General features: G+C 43.7%; 1 protein-coding gene across 10 annotated transcripts in view; it reads left to right on the forward strand.

Annotated features, from left to right (window-relative positions):
* Nucleotides 1-18,790, forward strand: part of LOC101027545 (U6 snRNA-associated Sm-like protein LSm5) — a 38,349-nt gene that overhangs the window by 16,911 nt on the left and 2,648 nt on the right. For 4 of the 10 annotated variants that reach the window (XM_039473414.2, XM_074387945.1, XM_074387946.1 and 1 more), the window contains exons 5-7: nucleotides 8,453-8,738; nucleotides 9,929-10,091; nucleotides 12,857-13,069. In XM_039473414.2, coding sequence (XP_039329348.1) covers nucleotides 8,453-8,738; nucleotides 9,929-10,091; nucleotides 12,857-13,069 — 662 coding nt within the window. Of the gene's footprint in view, nucleotides 1-17; nucleotides 360-8,452; nucleotides 8,739-9,928; nucleotides 10,092-12,856; nucleotides 13,070-18,790 lie in introns of those variants that run through there. The other 6 variants (XM_074387948.1, XM_074387951.1, XM_074387950.1 and 3 more) reach the window with 6 other exon arrangements.

Here is an 18,790-nt window from a genome sequence, read left to right on the forward strand (position 1 = left end):
GGTGTTTTTCAATACAGAATCATAATAGAGACTGATACTTCACTATACAAAAACATTGACTTCCGGTGTGGCCATGGTGGCTAACGCTACTACCAGCCCATCGCAGCTGCTGCCGTTAGAGCTTGTGGACAAATGTATTGGATCAAGAATTCACATTGTTATGAAGAGTGATAAGGAAATTGTTGGTACTCTTCTAGGATTTGATGACTTTGTCAATATGGTACTGGAAGATGTCACTGAGTTTGAAATTACACCAGAAGGAAGAAGGATTACCAAATTAGATCAGATCTTGCTAAATGGAAATAATATAACAATGCTGGTTCCTGGAGGAGAAGGACCTGAAGTATGAATGAGTTTCCTTGGTTTACACTAGATTGTGTTTTGTCTTATAATGACAAGAAAATGGAATTTCTTTTTGCCTTCTGTTTAAATCCTATAAAGCTAAGTTTCCCGTTAAAGGGAAGTGCTTTGAAGATGTGTACCCATTTCATGATTATCCTGGAAAAAGAAGAGTTTCATCTTTGAAGATGAAAATAAAAATGTTTTTGGTTCAAAAAAAAAAAAAATTCTGAGCTGGTACGGTGGTTCACACCTGTAATCCCAGCACTTTGGGAGTCTGAGGTGGGTAGATCACTTGAGACCAGGGTTTGAGACTAGCCTGGCCAACATGGCAACACCCTGTCTCTACAAAATATACAAAAATTAGCTTGTGGTAGTGCATGCCTGTAATCCCAGCTGCTCAGGAGGCTGAGGAACAAGAATTGCCTGAACCCAAGAGGCAGAGGTTGCAGTGAGCTGAGATTGAGCCACTGCACTCCAGCCTGGGCAATAGAACAAGACTCTGTGTCAAAAAGAAAAAATCAGCCGGGCGCGGTGGCTCAAGCCTGTAATCCCAGCACTTTGGGAGGCCGAGGCGGGTGGATCACAAGGTCAAGAGATCGAGACCATCCTGGTCAACATAGTGAAACCCCGTCTCTACTAAAAATACAAAAAATTAGCTGGGCATGGTGGCGCGTGCCTGTAATCCCAGCTGCTCAGGAGGCTGAGGCAGGAGAATTGCCTGAACCCAGGAGGCGGAGGTTGCAGTGAGCCAAGATCGCGCCATTGCACTCCAGCCTGGGTAACGAGAGCGAAACTCTGTCTCAAAAAAAAAAAGAAAAAAGAAAAAATCTGTGCTTAGTTACTATACTATCATTTCACTCAAATTGTAGGCATAATTGAGAATTACCAAGGTTGTTTGAAAGAGGTGTGTTTATTTTATTTTATTTTTTTATTGCATTGCATTTTGGGTTTTGGCAAAAGAGGTTTTGATTACTCCTGGAGTTATTTTTATTCTTGTCATCCCTTTATCTCATTAATTTCCAGGAGTGGAGACATATGTTGCCCAAGCTGATCTTGAATTCCTGGATTCAACCAATCCTACTTCAGCCACCCAAGTAGCTGGGACTATAGGCCCGCACCACTGTACCTGGCCATTTCAGATATTTTCTCTTTATGTGAAATACTCGTGATTTAAAGTTTAACAGGCTGGATGTGGTGGCTCACACCTGTGATCCTAGCACTTTGGAAGCTCAAGGCGGGTGGATTGCCTGAGCTCAGGAGTTCAAGACCAGCCTGGGCAACATGGTGAAACTTCGTTGCTACTAAAATACAATTAAATAGCTGAAGGCTAGGTGTGGTGACTCATGCCTGTAACCCCATCACTTTGGGAGGCCAAGCTTGGCGGATCACCTGAGGTCTGGAGTTCGAGACTAGTCTGATCAACATGGTGGAACCCCGTTTCTACTAAAAATTCAAAAATTAGCCAGGCATGGTGGTGTACGTCTGTAATCTCAGCTACACCACCATGCCTGGCTGAAGTAGGAGAATCTCTTGAACCTAGGAGGTAGAGGCTGGGGTGAGCTGAGATCGCATTCCAGCCTAGATGACAGAGCGAGACTCCATCTCAAAAAAAAAAATTTTTTTTAGGCCAGGCCTGGTGACTCACGCCTGTAATCCAAGCATTTTGGAGGCCAAGGCAGGTGGATCACCTGAGGTCAAGAGTTCAAGACCAGCCTGACCAACACGGTAAAACCCCGTCTTTAAAAAATATATATATATTTTAACAGAAAGACTAAATGTACTGAATGACTTGTTTGACACTTACTCATATAAATTATTTTGCTTATGATACAGGGCAATGACTTTTTTTTTTCTTTTTCTTTTAAAACAGAGTCTTGCTCCATTGCCAGGCTGGAGTGCAGTGGCACAGTCTTGGCTCACTGCGGCCTCCACCTCCTGAGTTCAAGTGATTCTCCTGCCTCAGCCTTTTGAGTAGCTGGGAATATAGGCACATGCCACCATGCCCAGCTAAATTTTGTATTTTTAGTGGAGACAGGGTTTCACCATGTTGGCCAGGATGATCTCAGTCTCTTGACCTTGTGATTTGTCCGCCTCGGCCTCCCAAAGTGTTGGGATTATAGGCATGAGCCACTGCGTCTGGCCAGGACAGTGACTTCCTGTTGTCTATGAAGTGTGGATGAATTTACAACATTCCTAAGTTCTCTGAAGGTCTATTTTGGGGGACAAAAAATTATAGAACTATGTCCTTTAGATAAGATTTAATCTACAATTCTGGAGAAAATGTTCAAAAAATTTTCATGTGAAGGGTGATGCTAAAAAACAGGTGAATATTCGGCCGGGCGCAGTGGCTCAAGCCTGTAATCCCAGTACTTTGGGAGGCCGAGGCGGGTGGATCACGAGGTCAAGAGATTGAGACCATCCCGGTCAACATGGTGAAACCCTGTCTCTACTAAAAATACAAAAAATTAGCTGGGCATGGTGGCGCGTGCCTGTAATCCCAGCTACCCAGGAGGCGGAGGTTGCGGTGAGCCGAGATTGCGCCATTGTACTCCAGCCTGGGTAACAGGAGCGAAACTCCATCTCAAAAAAAAAAAAAAAAAAAAAACAGGTGAATATTAAAGCTTTCTTAAAGCACTTTAGGAGGTCAAGGCAGGCAGATCACTTAAGGCCAGAAGTTTAAGACCAGCCTGGTCAACATGGCAAAACCCCGTATTGAAATTCATCCTAGGCTGAGTCTTTAACTTCTGGCCTCAAGTGATCCTCCCGTCTTAGCCTCCCAAAGTGCTGGGATTATAGGCATGAGCCACCTCTCCTGTCCAAAAGCTGTTTTTGAAGAGAGATTATAAAATAATTCTTTATTATAAGGGCCCCATTTCTCCAAACTTCACCATTATCTAAGAGTTGATTAGAGGCCGGGCGCGGTGGCTCAAGCCTGTAATCCCAGCACTTTGGGAGGCCGAGGCGGGTGGATCACGAGGTCAAGAGATCAAGACCATCCTGGTCAACATGGTGAAACCCCGTCTCTACTAAAAATACAAAAAATTAGCTGGGCATGGTGGTGCGTGCCTGTAATCCCAGCTACTCAGGAGGCTGAGACAGGAGAATTGCCTGAACCCAGGAGGCGGAGATTGTGGTGAGCCGAGATCACGCCATTGCACTCCAGCCTGGGTAACAAGAGTGAAACTCCGTCTCAAAAAAAAAAAAAAAAAAGAGTTGATTAGAAATGCAGAATATCAGTTCTCTCCTCAGACCTACTAATTTAGAATCTCCATTTGAACAAGAGTCCCAAGTGATTTCATATGCACAATAAAGTTTGAGAAACACCTCACCAGTAAGTAAAAATACAAAAATTAGCTAGGCATGGTGGCGCACCCCTGTAATCCCAGCTACCTGGGAGACTGAGGCATGAGAATCACTTGAATCTGGGAGGCGGAGGTTGCAGTGAGCCAAGATCACGCCACTGCACTCCAGTCTGGGTAACGGAATGAGACTCCGTTTCACCAAAAAAAAAAAAAAAAAAAAAAAAGATTGAATTGGCTGGATGCAGTGGCTCATGCCTGTAATTGCAACACTTTGGGAGACAGATGCAGAAGGATTGCTTGATCCCAGGAATTTGGGACCAGACTGGGCAGCATAGCGAAATTCCATGTCCACTTAAAAAATTTTTTTTTTTTTTTTTTTTTTTTTTTTATTGAGACGGAGTTTCGCTCTTGTTACCCAGGCTGGAGTGCAATGGCGCGATCTCGGCTCACCGCAACCTCCGCCTCCTGGGTTCAGGCAATTCTCCTGCCTCAGCCTCCTGAGTAGCTGGGATTACAGGCACGTGCCACCATGCCCAGCTAACTTTTTTTTGTATTTTTAGTAGAGACGGGGTTTCACCATGTTGGCCAGGATGGTCTCGATCTCTTGACCTTGTGATCCACCCGCTTCGGCCTCCCAAAGTGCTGGGATTACAGGCTTGAGCCACCGCGCCCGGCAAAAAAATTTTTTTTAATTAAAAAAAGTTTAAGTCATTTGTCAAAAGGATAGTCTTTTTGTAGTTGTTGCTATTTTTACTCATTAACTTGAAATAGCATAGTTAAAAGCAGCCTATTTTTAGTATTAATCCTAGATTTTCTTTTTACTTGCTGTCAACATTAGTACAACAAATTAGCTTTTGTCAGGAAGCTTTAAGAATAAGATGACGGCTGGGCGCGGTAGCTCACACCTGTAATCCCAGCACTTTGGGAGGCTGAGGCGGGTGGATCATGAGGTCAAGAGATCAAGACCATCCTGGTCAACGTGGTGAAACCTCATCTCTACTAAAAATACAAAAAAATTAGCTGGGCATGGTGGCGCGTGCCTGTAATCCCAGCTACTCAGGAGGCTGAGGCAGGAGAATTGCCTGAACCAAGGAGGCGGAGGTTGCGGTGAGCCGAGATCGCGCCATTGCACTCCAGCCTGGGTAACAAGAGCGAAACTCCGTCTCAAAAAAAAAAAAAAAAAGAAAATACCTAAACTTAGAATTTGCTCTTACATCTCTTTTATTTTTGTTGCATTATACACATTTCTGACCATGATATTGAGTCTTAAGGAGTTGTACTTCTTCATAACTAGGTAACTCTTATCCCTCTTGCTGAGAATAATTAAGAAAAAAAATGACAAAATATGTAAACTATCTATTTAAAGACATCAAGAGCTACAAATAACAAATGGAAAAATTAGGATTCCAAGATCTGAGAGAATTGGAGCTGTTTTTCCCTATTGAGTACGTGTTCAATTCCAGAAAAGGCTGCAGAGAAGCTAAATGGAGCTTTCAGTAGACATTGAGGGCCCACAAAAGGAGTACTGATAAAAATCCCCCTCCCAATCTGTGGATTGAAATACTAACGTCATCCAGAGCCTCACAGTTTTTTGTAGTTTTTCAACGTAAAAAGTGGCCAGATGTGGTGGCTCATGCCTATAATATTAGCACTTTGGGAGACTGAGGCAGGATGATTGCTTGAGTCCAGGAGTTCAAGATCAGCCTGGGCAATATAGTGAGACCTTGTCTTTTCAAAAAATAAAAATATTAGCCAGGTGTGATGGCATGTGCCTGTTGTCGCAGCTACTCAAGAAGGTGAGATGGGAGGATTGCTTGAGCCCAGGAGTTCACGGCTGCAGTAAGCTGTGATCATACCACTCTACTGCAGCCTGGGCAACAGAGTGAGAAGCTGAGACTACAAGTGAGCGCCACCACATCCAGCTAATTTTGTTTATTCTTTGTAGAGACAGGGTTTTGCCTTGTTGCCTAGGCTGGTTTCAAACTCCTGGGCTTCCAGCCTCCCAAAGTGCTGGAATTAGAAGGAATGAGCCACTGTACTCTACCTAGGCTGAGTCTTAAACGTCTGGCCTCAAGTGATCCTCCCACCTTAGCCTCCCAAAGTGCTGGGATTATAGGCATGAACCACCTCACCTGTCCAAAAGCTGTTTTTGAAGAGAGATTACAAAATAGCTGGGTGCGGTGGCTCATGCCTGTAATCCCAGCACTTTGGGAGGCCGAGGCGGGTGGATCATAAGGTCAAGAGATCGAGGCCATCCTGGTCAACAAAGTGAAATCCCGTCTCTACTAAAATACAAAAATTTGCTGGGCATGGTGGCACATGCCTGTAATCCCAGCTACTCAGGAGGCTGAGGCAGGAGAATTGCCTGAACCCAGGAGGCGGAGGTTGCAGTGAGCCGAGATCGCGCCATTGCACTCCAGCCTGGATAACAAGAGCGAAACTCTGTCTCAAAAAAAAAAAGAGATTACAAAATAATTCTTTATTATAGGGCTCTGTTTCTCAAAACTTCACCATTATCTGAGAGTTGGTTAGAAATGCAGAGTATCAGTTCCCTCCTCAGACCTACTAATTTAGAATCTCCGTTTAAACAAGATTCCCAAGTGATTTCATATGCACAATAAAGTTTGAGAAACGCCTCACCTGTAAGTAATACTGTACTGTTTTGAAACTAACTAATTTATGTTACTGTAGCTGCTATGTAAAGTTGGGAAAGCTGAGTCTTTCCTGAGTAATCCACAACCTATATTAATGCCTGATAAATAATATTTTAGCCGGGCGCGGTGGCTCAAGCCTGTAATCCCAGCACTTTGGGAGGCCGAGGCGGGTGGATCACGAGGTCGAGAGATCGAGACCATCCTGGTCAACATGGTGAAACCCCGTCTCTACTAAAGATACAAAAAATTAGCTGGGCATGGTGGCGCGTGCCTGAAATCCCAGCTACTCAGGAGGCTGAGGCAGGAGAATTGCCTGAACCCAGGAGGCAGAGGTTGCGGTGAGCCGAGATCGCGCCATTGCACTCCAGCCTGGGTAACAAGAGCAAAACTCCGTCTCAAAAAAAAAAAAAAAAAAAAATTTTAAAGGCTGGGAAATAATAGATTTATATTAAACTATTATGTCTAAAGTGTTTTGAAAGTAAGTGTACTAATGTCTGCAGTTTACTTGAAATACATAGAAAGAGATGGATTGATTGTTTAGTGGTATGAATAGACAGAAAGATGTGATTAGGCCGGAAGTGGTGACTCATGCCTGTAATCCCAGTACTTTGGAGGCTGAGGCAGGTGGATCACTTGAGGCCAAGAGTTTGTGTCTAGCCTGGCCAACATGGTGAAACACCCTCTCTACTAAAAATAGAAAAAAAATTTAGCTGGGCATGGTGACACGCGCCTGTAATCCCAGCTACTTGGGAGGCTGAGGCAGGAGAAACGCTTGAACCTGGAAAGCAGAGGTTGCAGTGAACCAAGATGATGTTACTGCTCTCTAGCCTGGGCAACAAAATGAGACTCCATCTCAAAAAATAAACAAAAAGAGATGTGATTAGACAAAAACAGTAAAATAGCATTGAATCTACTTGGTTGAGTATGTCAGTGTTAAGTGTAAAATTCTTTCAACTTCGGCCGGGCGTGGTGGCTCAAGCCTGTAATCCCAGCACTTTGGGAGGCCGAGGCGAGTGGATCACAAGGTCGAGAGATCGAGACCATCCTGGTCAACATGGTGAAACCCTGTCTCTACTAAAAAGTGCAAAAAATTAGCTGGGCATGGTGGCACGTGCCTGTAATCCCAGCTACTCAGGAGGCTGAGGCAGGAGAATTGCCTGAACCCAGGAGGCGGAGGTTGCGGTGAGCCGAGATCGCGCCATTGCACTCCAGCCTGGGTAACAAGAGCGAAACTCCATCTCAAAAAAAAAAAAAATTCTTTCAACTTCTCTTGAAATTTTTCCTAACTTTAGGGGCAATGGGGGAACTATTAAAAAACTAGGTATCGTAAGTAAGCTACCAGACTATCACATTCCTCAAGGGTTCCAGAGAGCCGAGCTGTTACTATAATTGTCTATGTATTTATATATCCCTTGCTTTATTCTATAAATGTTTATGGTTGTTTTCTTGTTTTTAGGGGTTTTGTTTTGTTTTTTGAGATAGAGTCTCAACTTGTCACCCAGGCTGGAGTGCAGTGGCATGATCTTGGCTCACTGCAACCTCCACCTCCTGAGTTCAAGGGATTCGCATGCCTCAGCCTCCCCTGAGTAGCCAGAATCACAGATGCAAACCACTACACCTAGCTAATTTTTGTTTTGCCATGTTGGCCAGGCTGGCCTCAGGTGATCTGCCTGCCTCAACCTCCCAAATTGCTGGGATTACAAGCATAAGCCACCACGTCTGGCCTTATAAGTTTATTAATACTTTCCCCTTAGGGAAGAAAAAGTTGCTAATATTTTTTGAGTGTTCCTTTGTGCTGGGCATTTATCTCATGTAATCTTCATAACACTCTGATGAGTTAGGTATCATCAGTTCATATATTTGTATAATTTATTAAGCTTAGGAGATATTTGAACCTGGGGTCTGACTTAAGAGCTGATGGCTACCACATTGTGCAATTCCAGACACCAACGGTAACTTAATTATTGTTGGCGCAGTGAAGTAGCATTCAGTTGAGATACATAGTTCCCCTGGGATTATGCATGAAGAGTGGTCTTAACCACATGCTTATACATACCTCATTTGCCTCTTAAACTTAAATGAAGATGTAAATTATTTTTCTGATGTACATTTTTATTTGTTCCATCATTTCCTCTTGTGTGTTTCATTTTTAAGATTCTTGGATCTCCCAGTCAGCTTCATTTCCCCGTAATCAGAAACAGCCAGGAATGGATTCTTTATCACCAGTGGCCTTACTTCGTAAGCAGAATTTCCAGCTTACAGCCCAACAGCAACTTACTAAACCAGCTAAAATCACTTGTGCCAATTGCAAAAAGCCTTTACAGAAGGGCCAGACAGCTTATCAACGAAAAGGATCAGCTCACCTCTTTTGTTCTACCACGTGCCTGTCTTCCTTCTCTCATAAACGTACTCAAAACACACGAAGTGTAATATGTAAAAAGTAAGCAGTACCTTTCACCATTTCTCCACATAGTTGAATACTAGTGGTATAAATAAGTACACTTAATGTAATTGCAGAGCTGGATAGATTTATCAGTAGAATTGTTGCAGGAGTGTCTTTAAGTTTACTGATCTTGAGCTCCTAGAATATGTCTAAGCTATGGACTCGTTTGTGCTATATGTATTCTTGGCAGAAACATGGAACATAGGTATGGAAGTTAGTTGCCCTCTCCCTGCCACTACATTTGCCTCCCCTTCTTCCCCATCTTACACCGTAGTTCTATAAATTTATTACCAGCATTTTTATTTGTTTTTTTGAAACTGAGTCTCACTCTGTTGCACAGGCTAGAGTGCAGTGGCGCGATCTCCGCACACTACAACCTCTGCCTCCCAGGTTCAAGTGATTCTTCTGCCTCAGCCTCCTTAGTAGCTAGGATTGCAGGCTCCTGCCACCACACCCAGCTGATTTTTTGTATTTTTAGTAGAGATGGGGTTTCACCATGTTGACCAGGATGGTCTTGATCTCTCGACCTCGTGATCCACCCGCCTCGGCCTCCCAAAGTGCTGGGATTACAGGCTTGAGCCACCGCGCCCGGCTTCTTCCCCATCTTACACCTTAGTTCTATAAATTTATTACCAGCATTTTTATTTGTTTTTTTGAAACTGAGTCTCACTCTGTTGCACAGGCTAGAGTGCAGTGGCGCGATCTCCGCTTACTACAACCTTTGCCTCCCAGGTTCAAGTGATTCTTCTGCCTCAGCCTCCTTAGTAGCTAGGATTGCAGGCTCCTGCCACCACACCCAGCTGATTTTTTGTATTTTTAGTAGAGATGGGGTTTCATCATGTTGGCCAAGCTGCTCTCGAACTCCTGACCTCAAGTGATGTGCCCACCTTGGCCTCCCAAAGTGCTGGGATTACAGGTGTGAGCCACTGTGCCCCACCTATTACTAGCATTTTTGAATGCATCTAAAAATCTCAACTTGTGATAAGGTTCTTGTGCTATGATTCTTCTCTTTATCATTTAAGAACTCTTGGCAATAAAGCCAAAAGTAGATTTGCTGCATCCAAAAATTATAGTTGATTTCTAGTATTAAATCATAAGAAAATGAAAAATGGCAATTATTATTCATATATTTGACGTGTATTAAAATGCAATGTTCCTGAATTATGAGTCTATCTCTTCTGTTTCAGAGATGCATCTACAAAGAAGGCTAATGTTCTTCCAGTAGAATCAAGCAAATCCTTCCAAGAATTTTGTAATACATCTTGTTTGTCTCCCTGTGGAAAAAACCAGAATCTTAAAAAAGGAGTTTTTAATAAGTCAAGATGTACAATTTGTAGTAAATTAACAGAGGTCTGTATTTTTATACCTAAGTTGTTGTTTAGGCTAACAGTGCTAATTTTAACTTTTTTTTTTTTTTGAGACGGAGTTTCGCTCTTGTTACCCAGGCTGGAGTGCAATGGCACAATCTCGGCTCACCGCAACCTCCGCCTCCTGGGTTCAGGCAATTCTCCTGCCTCAGCCTCCTGAGTAGCTGGGATTACAGGCACGCGCCACCATGCTCAGCTAATTTTTTGTATTTTTAGTAGAGACGAGGTTTCACCATGTTGACCAGGATGTCTCTTATCTCTTGACCTCGTGATCCACCCGCCTCGGCCTCCCAAAGTGCTGGGATTACAGGCTTGAGCCACTGTGCCCGGCCTTAATTTTAACTTTTAAGTGTTATTATGTACTCTTTTATCTACATAATGCACATGTTCTGGATGTATAACATGAAGCTAAAAGGAAGAATAAGGATATGTTAGAACTATCTTATGGGATATTTTTATAAATAAAACCCCATATGCGTAGCATGGAAAGTACATGTTTCTGTGGGATTGGCTATGCTCATAAACAAGGCAATTGTTTTATGGTGGATTTTGTTCTTACTGGTGACATTCACTAAAAATGTAGTCTTGGCCAGGTGCGGTGGCTCATGCCTGTAATCGCAGCACTTTGGAAGGCCTTGAGGCCTTGTGGATCACGAGGTCAGAAGTTCAAGACCAGTCCGGCCAAGATAGTGAAACCCCGTCTCTACTAAAATACAAAAATTAGCTGGGCATGGTGGTGGGCACTTGTAATCCCAGCCACTCAGGCAGCTGAGGCAGAGAACTGCTTGAACCCAAGAGGTGGAGGCTACAGTGAGCCGAGATCACGCCACTGCACTCCAGCCTGGGTGACAGAGCAAGACTCCATCTCAAAACAAATAAATAAAAAATATAGTCTAAGAGTTGGGGGTCAAGGGCTAGAAAACTACCTCTTGGGGCCAGGGGTGGTGGCTCACGTCTGTAATCCCAGCACTTTGGGAGGCCAAGGCAGGTGGATATCTTGAGATCAGGAGTTTGAGACCAACCTGGTCAACATGGCGAAATGCCATCTCTACTAAAATAGAAAAATTAGCCAGGCATGGTGGCGCACACCTGTAATCCAGCTACTTGGGAGGTTGAGGCAGGAGAATCACTTGAACCCGGGAGGCAGAGGCTTCAGTGAGCCAAGATTGTGCCACTACACTCCAGCCTGGATGACAGAGTGAGACTCCATCTCAAAAAAATTTTTAAAAACCCAAAACTACCTCTTGGGTACTATGCTTACTACCTGAACGACAGGATCATTCTTACCCCACACCTCACAACATATCCATGTAATAAACCTACACATGTATCCCTTGAATCTAAAATTAAAGTTAAAATTATTTTTAAAAAAATAGATGATTAAAAAAATGTAGTTGCAGGACATGAAGAACAACAGATCCTGGTACAAGAACACATGGAACAAGTGGAGTAAATGCATACATATTGTTTGCTTAACATTAAGTGATACTGCAGTTTTCCCAGTTCCTAGAAGAAACATGCATGTAGGCAGTCCTCACTTTATAAAGTCTTTGGTAACTAAATTTGGTGGTGTTTACCCCTGAGCCATGCATACAAAGGACATTATTTTATCTCAGTTACCACAGTGAGAACTACTCTGCTTCTGGTTATACCGAAACCATCCTGAATACAGGTGATAGTGATTCCCTTAGCTCCCTCCACAAGTGTTCTAGGGCAGTGAACTTATAATACTATCTAAAAATTGTTGATTGCTGGAGATGAGTGACTCACACATACAATCCCAACTGTTGAGGAGGCTGAGACGGGATGCTCACTGGACCCCAGGAGTTTGAAGACGAAGTGAGCTATGATTGTACCACTGCTTTCTAGCCAGGGTGACGGAGCAAAAGACTCCATATCAAAAAAAAAAAAAAGATTATTTCTTTTAAGCAAGTCATATCAAAATCTTCTAAACCAAAGCCAGGTGTAGTGCTGCAACCTGTAATCTGAGCTGCTCAAGAGGCATCAATAGAGTGCTTGCTTAAGCCCAGGAATTCGAGATCAGCCAGGGTAACATAGCAAGAACTTGTCTCAAATCAAAAAAAAAAAAGTTCATTTTCTGTTGTTATTAAATGACTTTAGAGAAGTTATTAGTGATTTTATTGCTTTCCTATAAATCTTATTTTCTCTTGTAAAATCAAAGTGACCTTATAAATAAAGGAAAAAAATCTTTTCACAGCCAGGCATGATGGCTCATTCCTGTAATCCCAGCACTTTGGGAGGCTGAGGCAGTCAGATCACTTGAGGTCAGGAATTCGAGACAAGCCTGGCCAACATGATGAAACCCCATCTCTACTAAAAATACAAAAATTAGCTGGGCATTGTGGCAGGCACCTGTAATTGCAGCTACTCAGGAGGCTGAGGCAGGATAATTGTTTAAACCTGGGAGGGAGAGTTTGCAGTGAGCCAAGATTGTGCCATTGCACTCCAGCCTGGGCAACAGAGTGAGACTCTGTCTCAAGAAAAAAAAAAAAATATATATATATATATATATATATATATATATGTATCAAAATTTTATATATAAATTATATATATATATATGTAAATTATATGTGTATATTTTTTCCCCTGGGAATATCTTCCCCTGAGATATGACTAGGGATTCTTTGCTTCTGTTGCAGAAACTAGTTATCTTGTTTGTTGTACTAATGTGGTTCATATATCTTAGTTAATGAATTCTGTTGTTTTTTTTTTTTTTTTTTTTAGATTCGCCATGAAGTCAGTGTAAATAATGTAACACATAAACTGTGCAGTAACCATTGCTTTAATAAGTACAGATTGGCCAATGGTCTAATAATGAACTGCTGTGAACACTGTGGAGAGTACATGCCTAGTAAGAGTACTGGAAGCAACATCCTGGTGATTGGAGGTCAGCAGAAGAGATTTTGCTGCCACAGTTGCGTTAACGAATATAAACAGGTAATTCTTTCTAATAAGCCTTAAATGATCAAGTTACATAGTAGCTTCATCCTTATAGCATACATGAACCAGATTTCTTATAATCTCGGTTAGGTCCATTTTGTAATTCTGTCATTGGTTTGTCCCATCTCAAATATTCAAGTCTATCGATTGTTGTAAGCTTGTTTTAAAAGTTTACTCTGAGGCCGGGCGCGGTGGCTCATGCCTGTAATCCCAGCACTTTGGGAGGCCGAGGCGGGTGGATCACAAGGTCAAGAGATCGAGACCATCCTGGTCAACATGGTGAAACCCCATCTCTACTAAAAATACAAAAAATTAGCTGGGCATGGTGGCACGTGCCTGTCATCCCAGCTACTCAGGAGGCTGAGGCAGGAGAATTGCCTGAACCCAGGGGTTGGAGGTTGCGGTGAGCCGAGATCGCGCCATTGCACTCCAGCCTGGGTAGCAAGAGCGAAACTCCGTCTCAAAAAAAAAAAAAAAAAAGTTTACTCTGGGCTGGGTGCAGTGCCTCACTCATGTAATCCCAGGATTTTGGGAGGCTGAGACAGGAGAATCGCTTGAACCCAAGAGGCAGAGGTTGCAGTGAGCCAAGATGGCACCGCTATACTCTAGCCTGAGTGACAGAATGAGACTATGTCTCAAAAAAATATATACATATAGATATATATTTAATTATTTATTTATATATATTAGCCAGGCATGGTGGTGCATACCAGTAGTCCCAGGTACTTGGAAGGCTGAGGTTGGCGAATCACTTGAGCACAGGAGGCAGAGGTTGCAGTGAGCCAAGATCACATCACTGCACTTCAACCTAAGCAACAGAGTAAGACCCTGTCTCAAATAATAATGATAATAATTTAAAAGTTGGCAAATATAGGCATGATATTTCTGTATAATCAGAATGTTTTACATTTTATAAATGTGCTTCCCCACTCCAAACACATGATTATTTTCTCTTTGTTTTTTTTGTTTTTTTTTTTTTGAGACGGAGTTTCGCTCTTGTTACCCAGGCTGGAGTGCAATGGTGCGATCTCGGCTCACCGCAACCTCCGCCTCCTGGGTTCAGGCAATTCTCCTGCCTCAGCCTCCTGAGTAGCTGGGATTACAGGCACGCACCACCATGCTCAGCTAACTTTTTGTATTTTTAGTAGAGACGGGGTTTCACCATGTTGACCAGGATGGTCTCGATCTCTTGACCTCGTGATCCACCCGCCTCGGCCTCCCAAAGTGCTGGGATTACAGGCTTGAGCCACCGCGCCCGGCTTCTCTTTGTTTGTTTTTGAGATGGAGTTCCATTCTTGTTGCCCAGGCTGAAGTGCAATGGCACAGTCTTAGCTCACTGCAACCTCCATCTCTCAGGTTCAAGTGATTCTCCTGCCTCAGCCTCCAGAGTAGCTGTGATTACAGGCATACACAACCATGCCTGGCTAATTTTGTATTTTTAGTAGAGATGGGGTTTCTCATGTTAATCAGGGTAGTCTTTTTTTTTTTTTTTTTTTTTTTTTTTGAGACAGAGTTTCGCTCTTGTTACCCAGGCTGGAGTGCAATGGCGCGATCTCGGCTCACCGCAACCTCCGCCTCCTGGGTTCAAGCAATTCTCCTGCCTCAGCCTCCTGAGTAGCTGGGATTACAGGCACGTGCCACCATGCCCAGCTAATTTTTTGTATCTTTAGTAGAGACGGGGTTTCACCATGTTGACCAGGATGGTCTCGATCTCTCGACCTTGTGATCCACCTGCCTCGGCCTCCCAAAGTGCTGGGATTACAGGCTTGAGCCACCGTGCCCAGCCCTCAGGGTAGTCTTGAACTCCCGACCTCAGGTGATCCACCTGCCTTAGTCTCCCATCATGCTGGGATTACAGGCGTGAGCCACCACACACAGCCCACATGAGTATTTTCAAGTAATTAGTGGTGGGCCTTCTGAAGAGGCCAACAGAGAAAGCCTTCATATGTGAACACCACAAGAAAAAACTGCAATCTTGCAATTAGTAGCTTATTGCTGAATAACATACACAGTTATAAAATGACTGTGTCTAAATAATAATAAAGCCAGTGTTTCTCAACCAGGAACGATTTTTGACTCCATGCGGACATTTGGCAATGTCTAGAAACTTTTTTTTTTTTTTTTGCCAGATAAAAGAATTCAGAAGGTTAGAAACATTTTTGACTATCACACTTCAGGGGTGCTGCTGGCATCTAGTGGATAGAGTCCAGAGGTGCTGCTAAACATCTGCAGTTCACAGCACAGTCCCTTACAACAAATAATCATCTTGCCCAGGAAATCCTGTAACCAAAGATAAGTGGCTGGGTGATGAGTATATATAGTGAGCGTGGTAAAAGGAAGGAAAGCAAAATTTTCATCTTCCTCATTGAGAAGTCAATTGATGATACCTAAAGCGGGGAAGGAAAAAAGTAAATAGTGATATGAACATGTTACTTTGAGATTTGGAAATATATAACCAAAGAATCAGCCAGAAAAATGTTAAGTGCTAGGCTTGGTGGTGTGCACGTGTAATACTAGCTACTAGAAAGGCTGAGACAAGAGGGTCATTTGAGCCCAGGCATTTGAGTTTGTAGTACACTAGGATCACACCTGTGAATGGCCACTGTACTTCTCCCTGGGCAACAAAGCAAGGGCCTTGTCTCAAAAAACTTTCTTACCTGGCATGATGGTTTATGTCTACAATCCCAGCACTTTGGGAGGCTGAGGAAAGAGAATCGTTTGAGCCCAGGAGTTCAAGACCAACTTCAGCAACATGGTGAGACCGCTGTCTCTACAAAAAACTTAAAAATTAGCTGGCATGTCATGCCCCTGTGGTCCCAACTACTCGAGAGGCTGAGCCTGGAGGATCACTTGAGCCTCCGAGGTCATGATTGCAAATGAGTGAGCCATGATCTCATCACTGCACTCCAGCCTGAATGACAGAGTGAGACTGTCTCAAAACTATATATATATTTTTTGCTTATAGCTATTACTGGATAGTGAACTTTAAAAAATTAATAAAATATATTTTTAATGGTATATGTTAACTTTTTTTTAAATTTTATTTTAAAAGGTTATAGGTGGTTAGCTTCTTGTAAAAGGGAAATAGGTAGAGGTGGTAGGGGACTCCTATTTGTTTTAATTAACCTGGTATGACTAGTTAGTGTTTTATACTAAATGTATCTGTTTTTATGTTTTGTTTGTTTGTTTGAGACAGGATCTCTCCCTCTGTCACCCAGGCTGGAGTGCAGTGGTGTGAGCTCTGCCTACTGCAACCTCCAGCTCAAGTGATCCTCCAGGCTTATGTGATCCTCCCACCTCAGCCTCCTGAGTAGCTGGGCCTGCAGGCATGCGCCACCACCTCACCTAATTTTTGTACTTTAGCTGGGTGTGGTGGTGCATGCCTGCAGGGGTTTTGTCTCATTGCCCAGGTTGGTTTTGAACTCTTGGGCTCAAACAGTGTACCCATCTTAGCCTCCCGAAGTGCTGGGATTACAGGCGTGAGCCACTTTACCTGGCTGGTATATGTAATTTTAAAATGTCAAAGATACTGAAGTTCAGAGAGCATTTAGCCTAGGCACACAGCTAGATTTGACCTACATCTTTTGTGTGCTCTGCTGCCTCCAATAGAAACATTCATTAGTGTACCCTATTGCCTCCAATAGAAATACTTGCTTATACATGTGCTTTATCCCCCGCCAAGAAACCGTAAGTTCCCCGAGGCCAAAGTTTATGTCTGCTTTAGTTTAATAGTCTCCAGTGGATGTGGTGGCTCACATCTGTAATCCCAGCACTTTGGGTGGCTGAGGCAAGTGGATAACGTAAGGTCATGAGTTTGAGACCAGCCTGATCAACATGGTGAAACCCTGTCTCTACTAAAAATATAAAAATTAGCCAGATGTGGTGGCAGGCACCTGTAATCCCAACTACTCCAGAGGCTGAGGCAGGAGAATCGCTTGAACCCAGGAGACAGGGGTTGTTGCAGTGAGCCAAGATCACACCATTGTACTCCAGCCTGGGCAAGACTCCATCTCAAAAAAAAAAAAAAAAAGGTAATAATAGCTTAAAACAGCCGGGCACGATGGCTCAAGCCTGTAATCCCAGCACTTTGGGAGGCCGAGGCGGGTGGATCACTAGGTCAAGTGATCAAGACCATCCTGGTCAACATGGTGAAACCCCGTCTCTACTAAAAATACGAAACATTAGCTGGGCCTGGTGGCGCGTTCCTGTAATCCCAGCTACTCAGGAGGCTGAGGCAGGAGAATTGCCTGAACCCAGGAGGCAGAGGTTGCGGTGAGCCGAGATCGCACCATTGCACTCCAGCTTGGGTAACAAGAGCGAAACTCTGTCTCAAAAAAAATAATAATAATAGCTTAAAATGCCGGGCGCGGTGGCTCAAGCCTGTAATCCCAGCACTTTGGGAGGCCGAGGTGGGTGGATCACGAGGTCAAGAGATCGAGACCATCCTGGTCAACATGGTGAAACCCTGTGTCTACTAAAAATACAAAAAACTAGCTGGGCGTGGTGGCGCGTGCCTGTAATCCCAGCTACTTAGGAGGCTGAGGCAGGAGAATTGCCTGAGCCCGGGAGGCGGAGGTTGCGGTGAGCCGAGATCGCGCCATTGCACTCCAGCCTGGGTAACAAGGGCGAAACTCCGTCTCAAAAAAAAATAATAATAATAATAATAGCTTAAAACAATAGCTAAGAAAGTTAAGAGTCAGAAGCTTTGTTCCCTATAGAAACTGAAGTTAATATATGTCCTGAGTTGTTTTTTTGTTTTTTTGTTTTTTTTTTTTTGTGACTGAGTCTTCACTCTTGTCACCAGGCTGGAGTGCAGTGGTGCAATCTCGGCTTACTGCAACCGCTGCCTCCCAGGTTCAAGCGATTCTCCTGCCTCAGCCTCCAGAGTAGCTGGGATTACAGGCGCCCACCACCACGCCCAACTAATTTTCTTTGAATTTCTAGTAAAGACGGGCTTTCACCATCTTGGCCAGGCTGGTCTTGAACTCCTGACCTCATCATCCGCCCGCCTTGGCCTCCCAAAATGCTGGGATTACAGGTGTGAGCCATTGTGCCTGGCCTGTATGGACATATATTTTTATTTCTTTGGGGTATATACCTTGGAGTGGAATTGCTGGGTCATATGATAACTCTGTTTAAACTTTGACAAACTGCCAGACAGTTTTGTAAAGTGGCTACACCACTTTACATTTCCCACCAGCATCTTCTGGAGGTTTCAGTTTCTCCACATCTTTGCCAACACTTTCATTGTCTTTTTTTTCAAGGATGGAGTTTTGCTCTGTTGCCGAGGCTGATGTTTAGTGGCACGATCTCAGCTCACTGCAACCTCTGCCTCCAGGGTTCAGTCGAGATCTCTTGTGCCTCAGCCTGCAGGGTGGCTGGGATTACCAGTGCCTGCCACCACACCCAGCAAATTTTGTATTTTTAGTAGAGACGGAGTTTCTCCATATTGGCCAGGCTGGTTTCAAACCCCTGACCTCAAGTGATTCACCCGCCTCGGCCTCCCAAAGTGCTGAGATTATAGGCGTAAACCTCCATGCCCGGCCTCCTTCTCTATTTATTATAGCCATCCTCTTGGATGTGAAGTGATGTGTCATCACCTTTTTTGGGGAGAGGAGACAGGGTCTCACTCTGTCACCCAGACTGGAGTGCAGTGGTGCAATCTCAGTTCAGCACAACCTCTGCCTTGAGGGTTCAAGCAATTCTCCTGCCTCAGCC

This window comes from Saimiri boliviensis, chromosome 16 (genome assembly GCF_048565385.1).
Source record: "Saimiri boliviensis isolate mSaiBol1 chromosome 16, mSaiBol1.pri, whole genome shotgun sequence".
NCBI classification, from domain to species: domain Eukaryota; kingdom Metazoa; phylum Chordata; class Mammalia; order Primates; family Cebidae; genus Saimiri; species Saimiri boliviensis.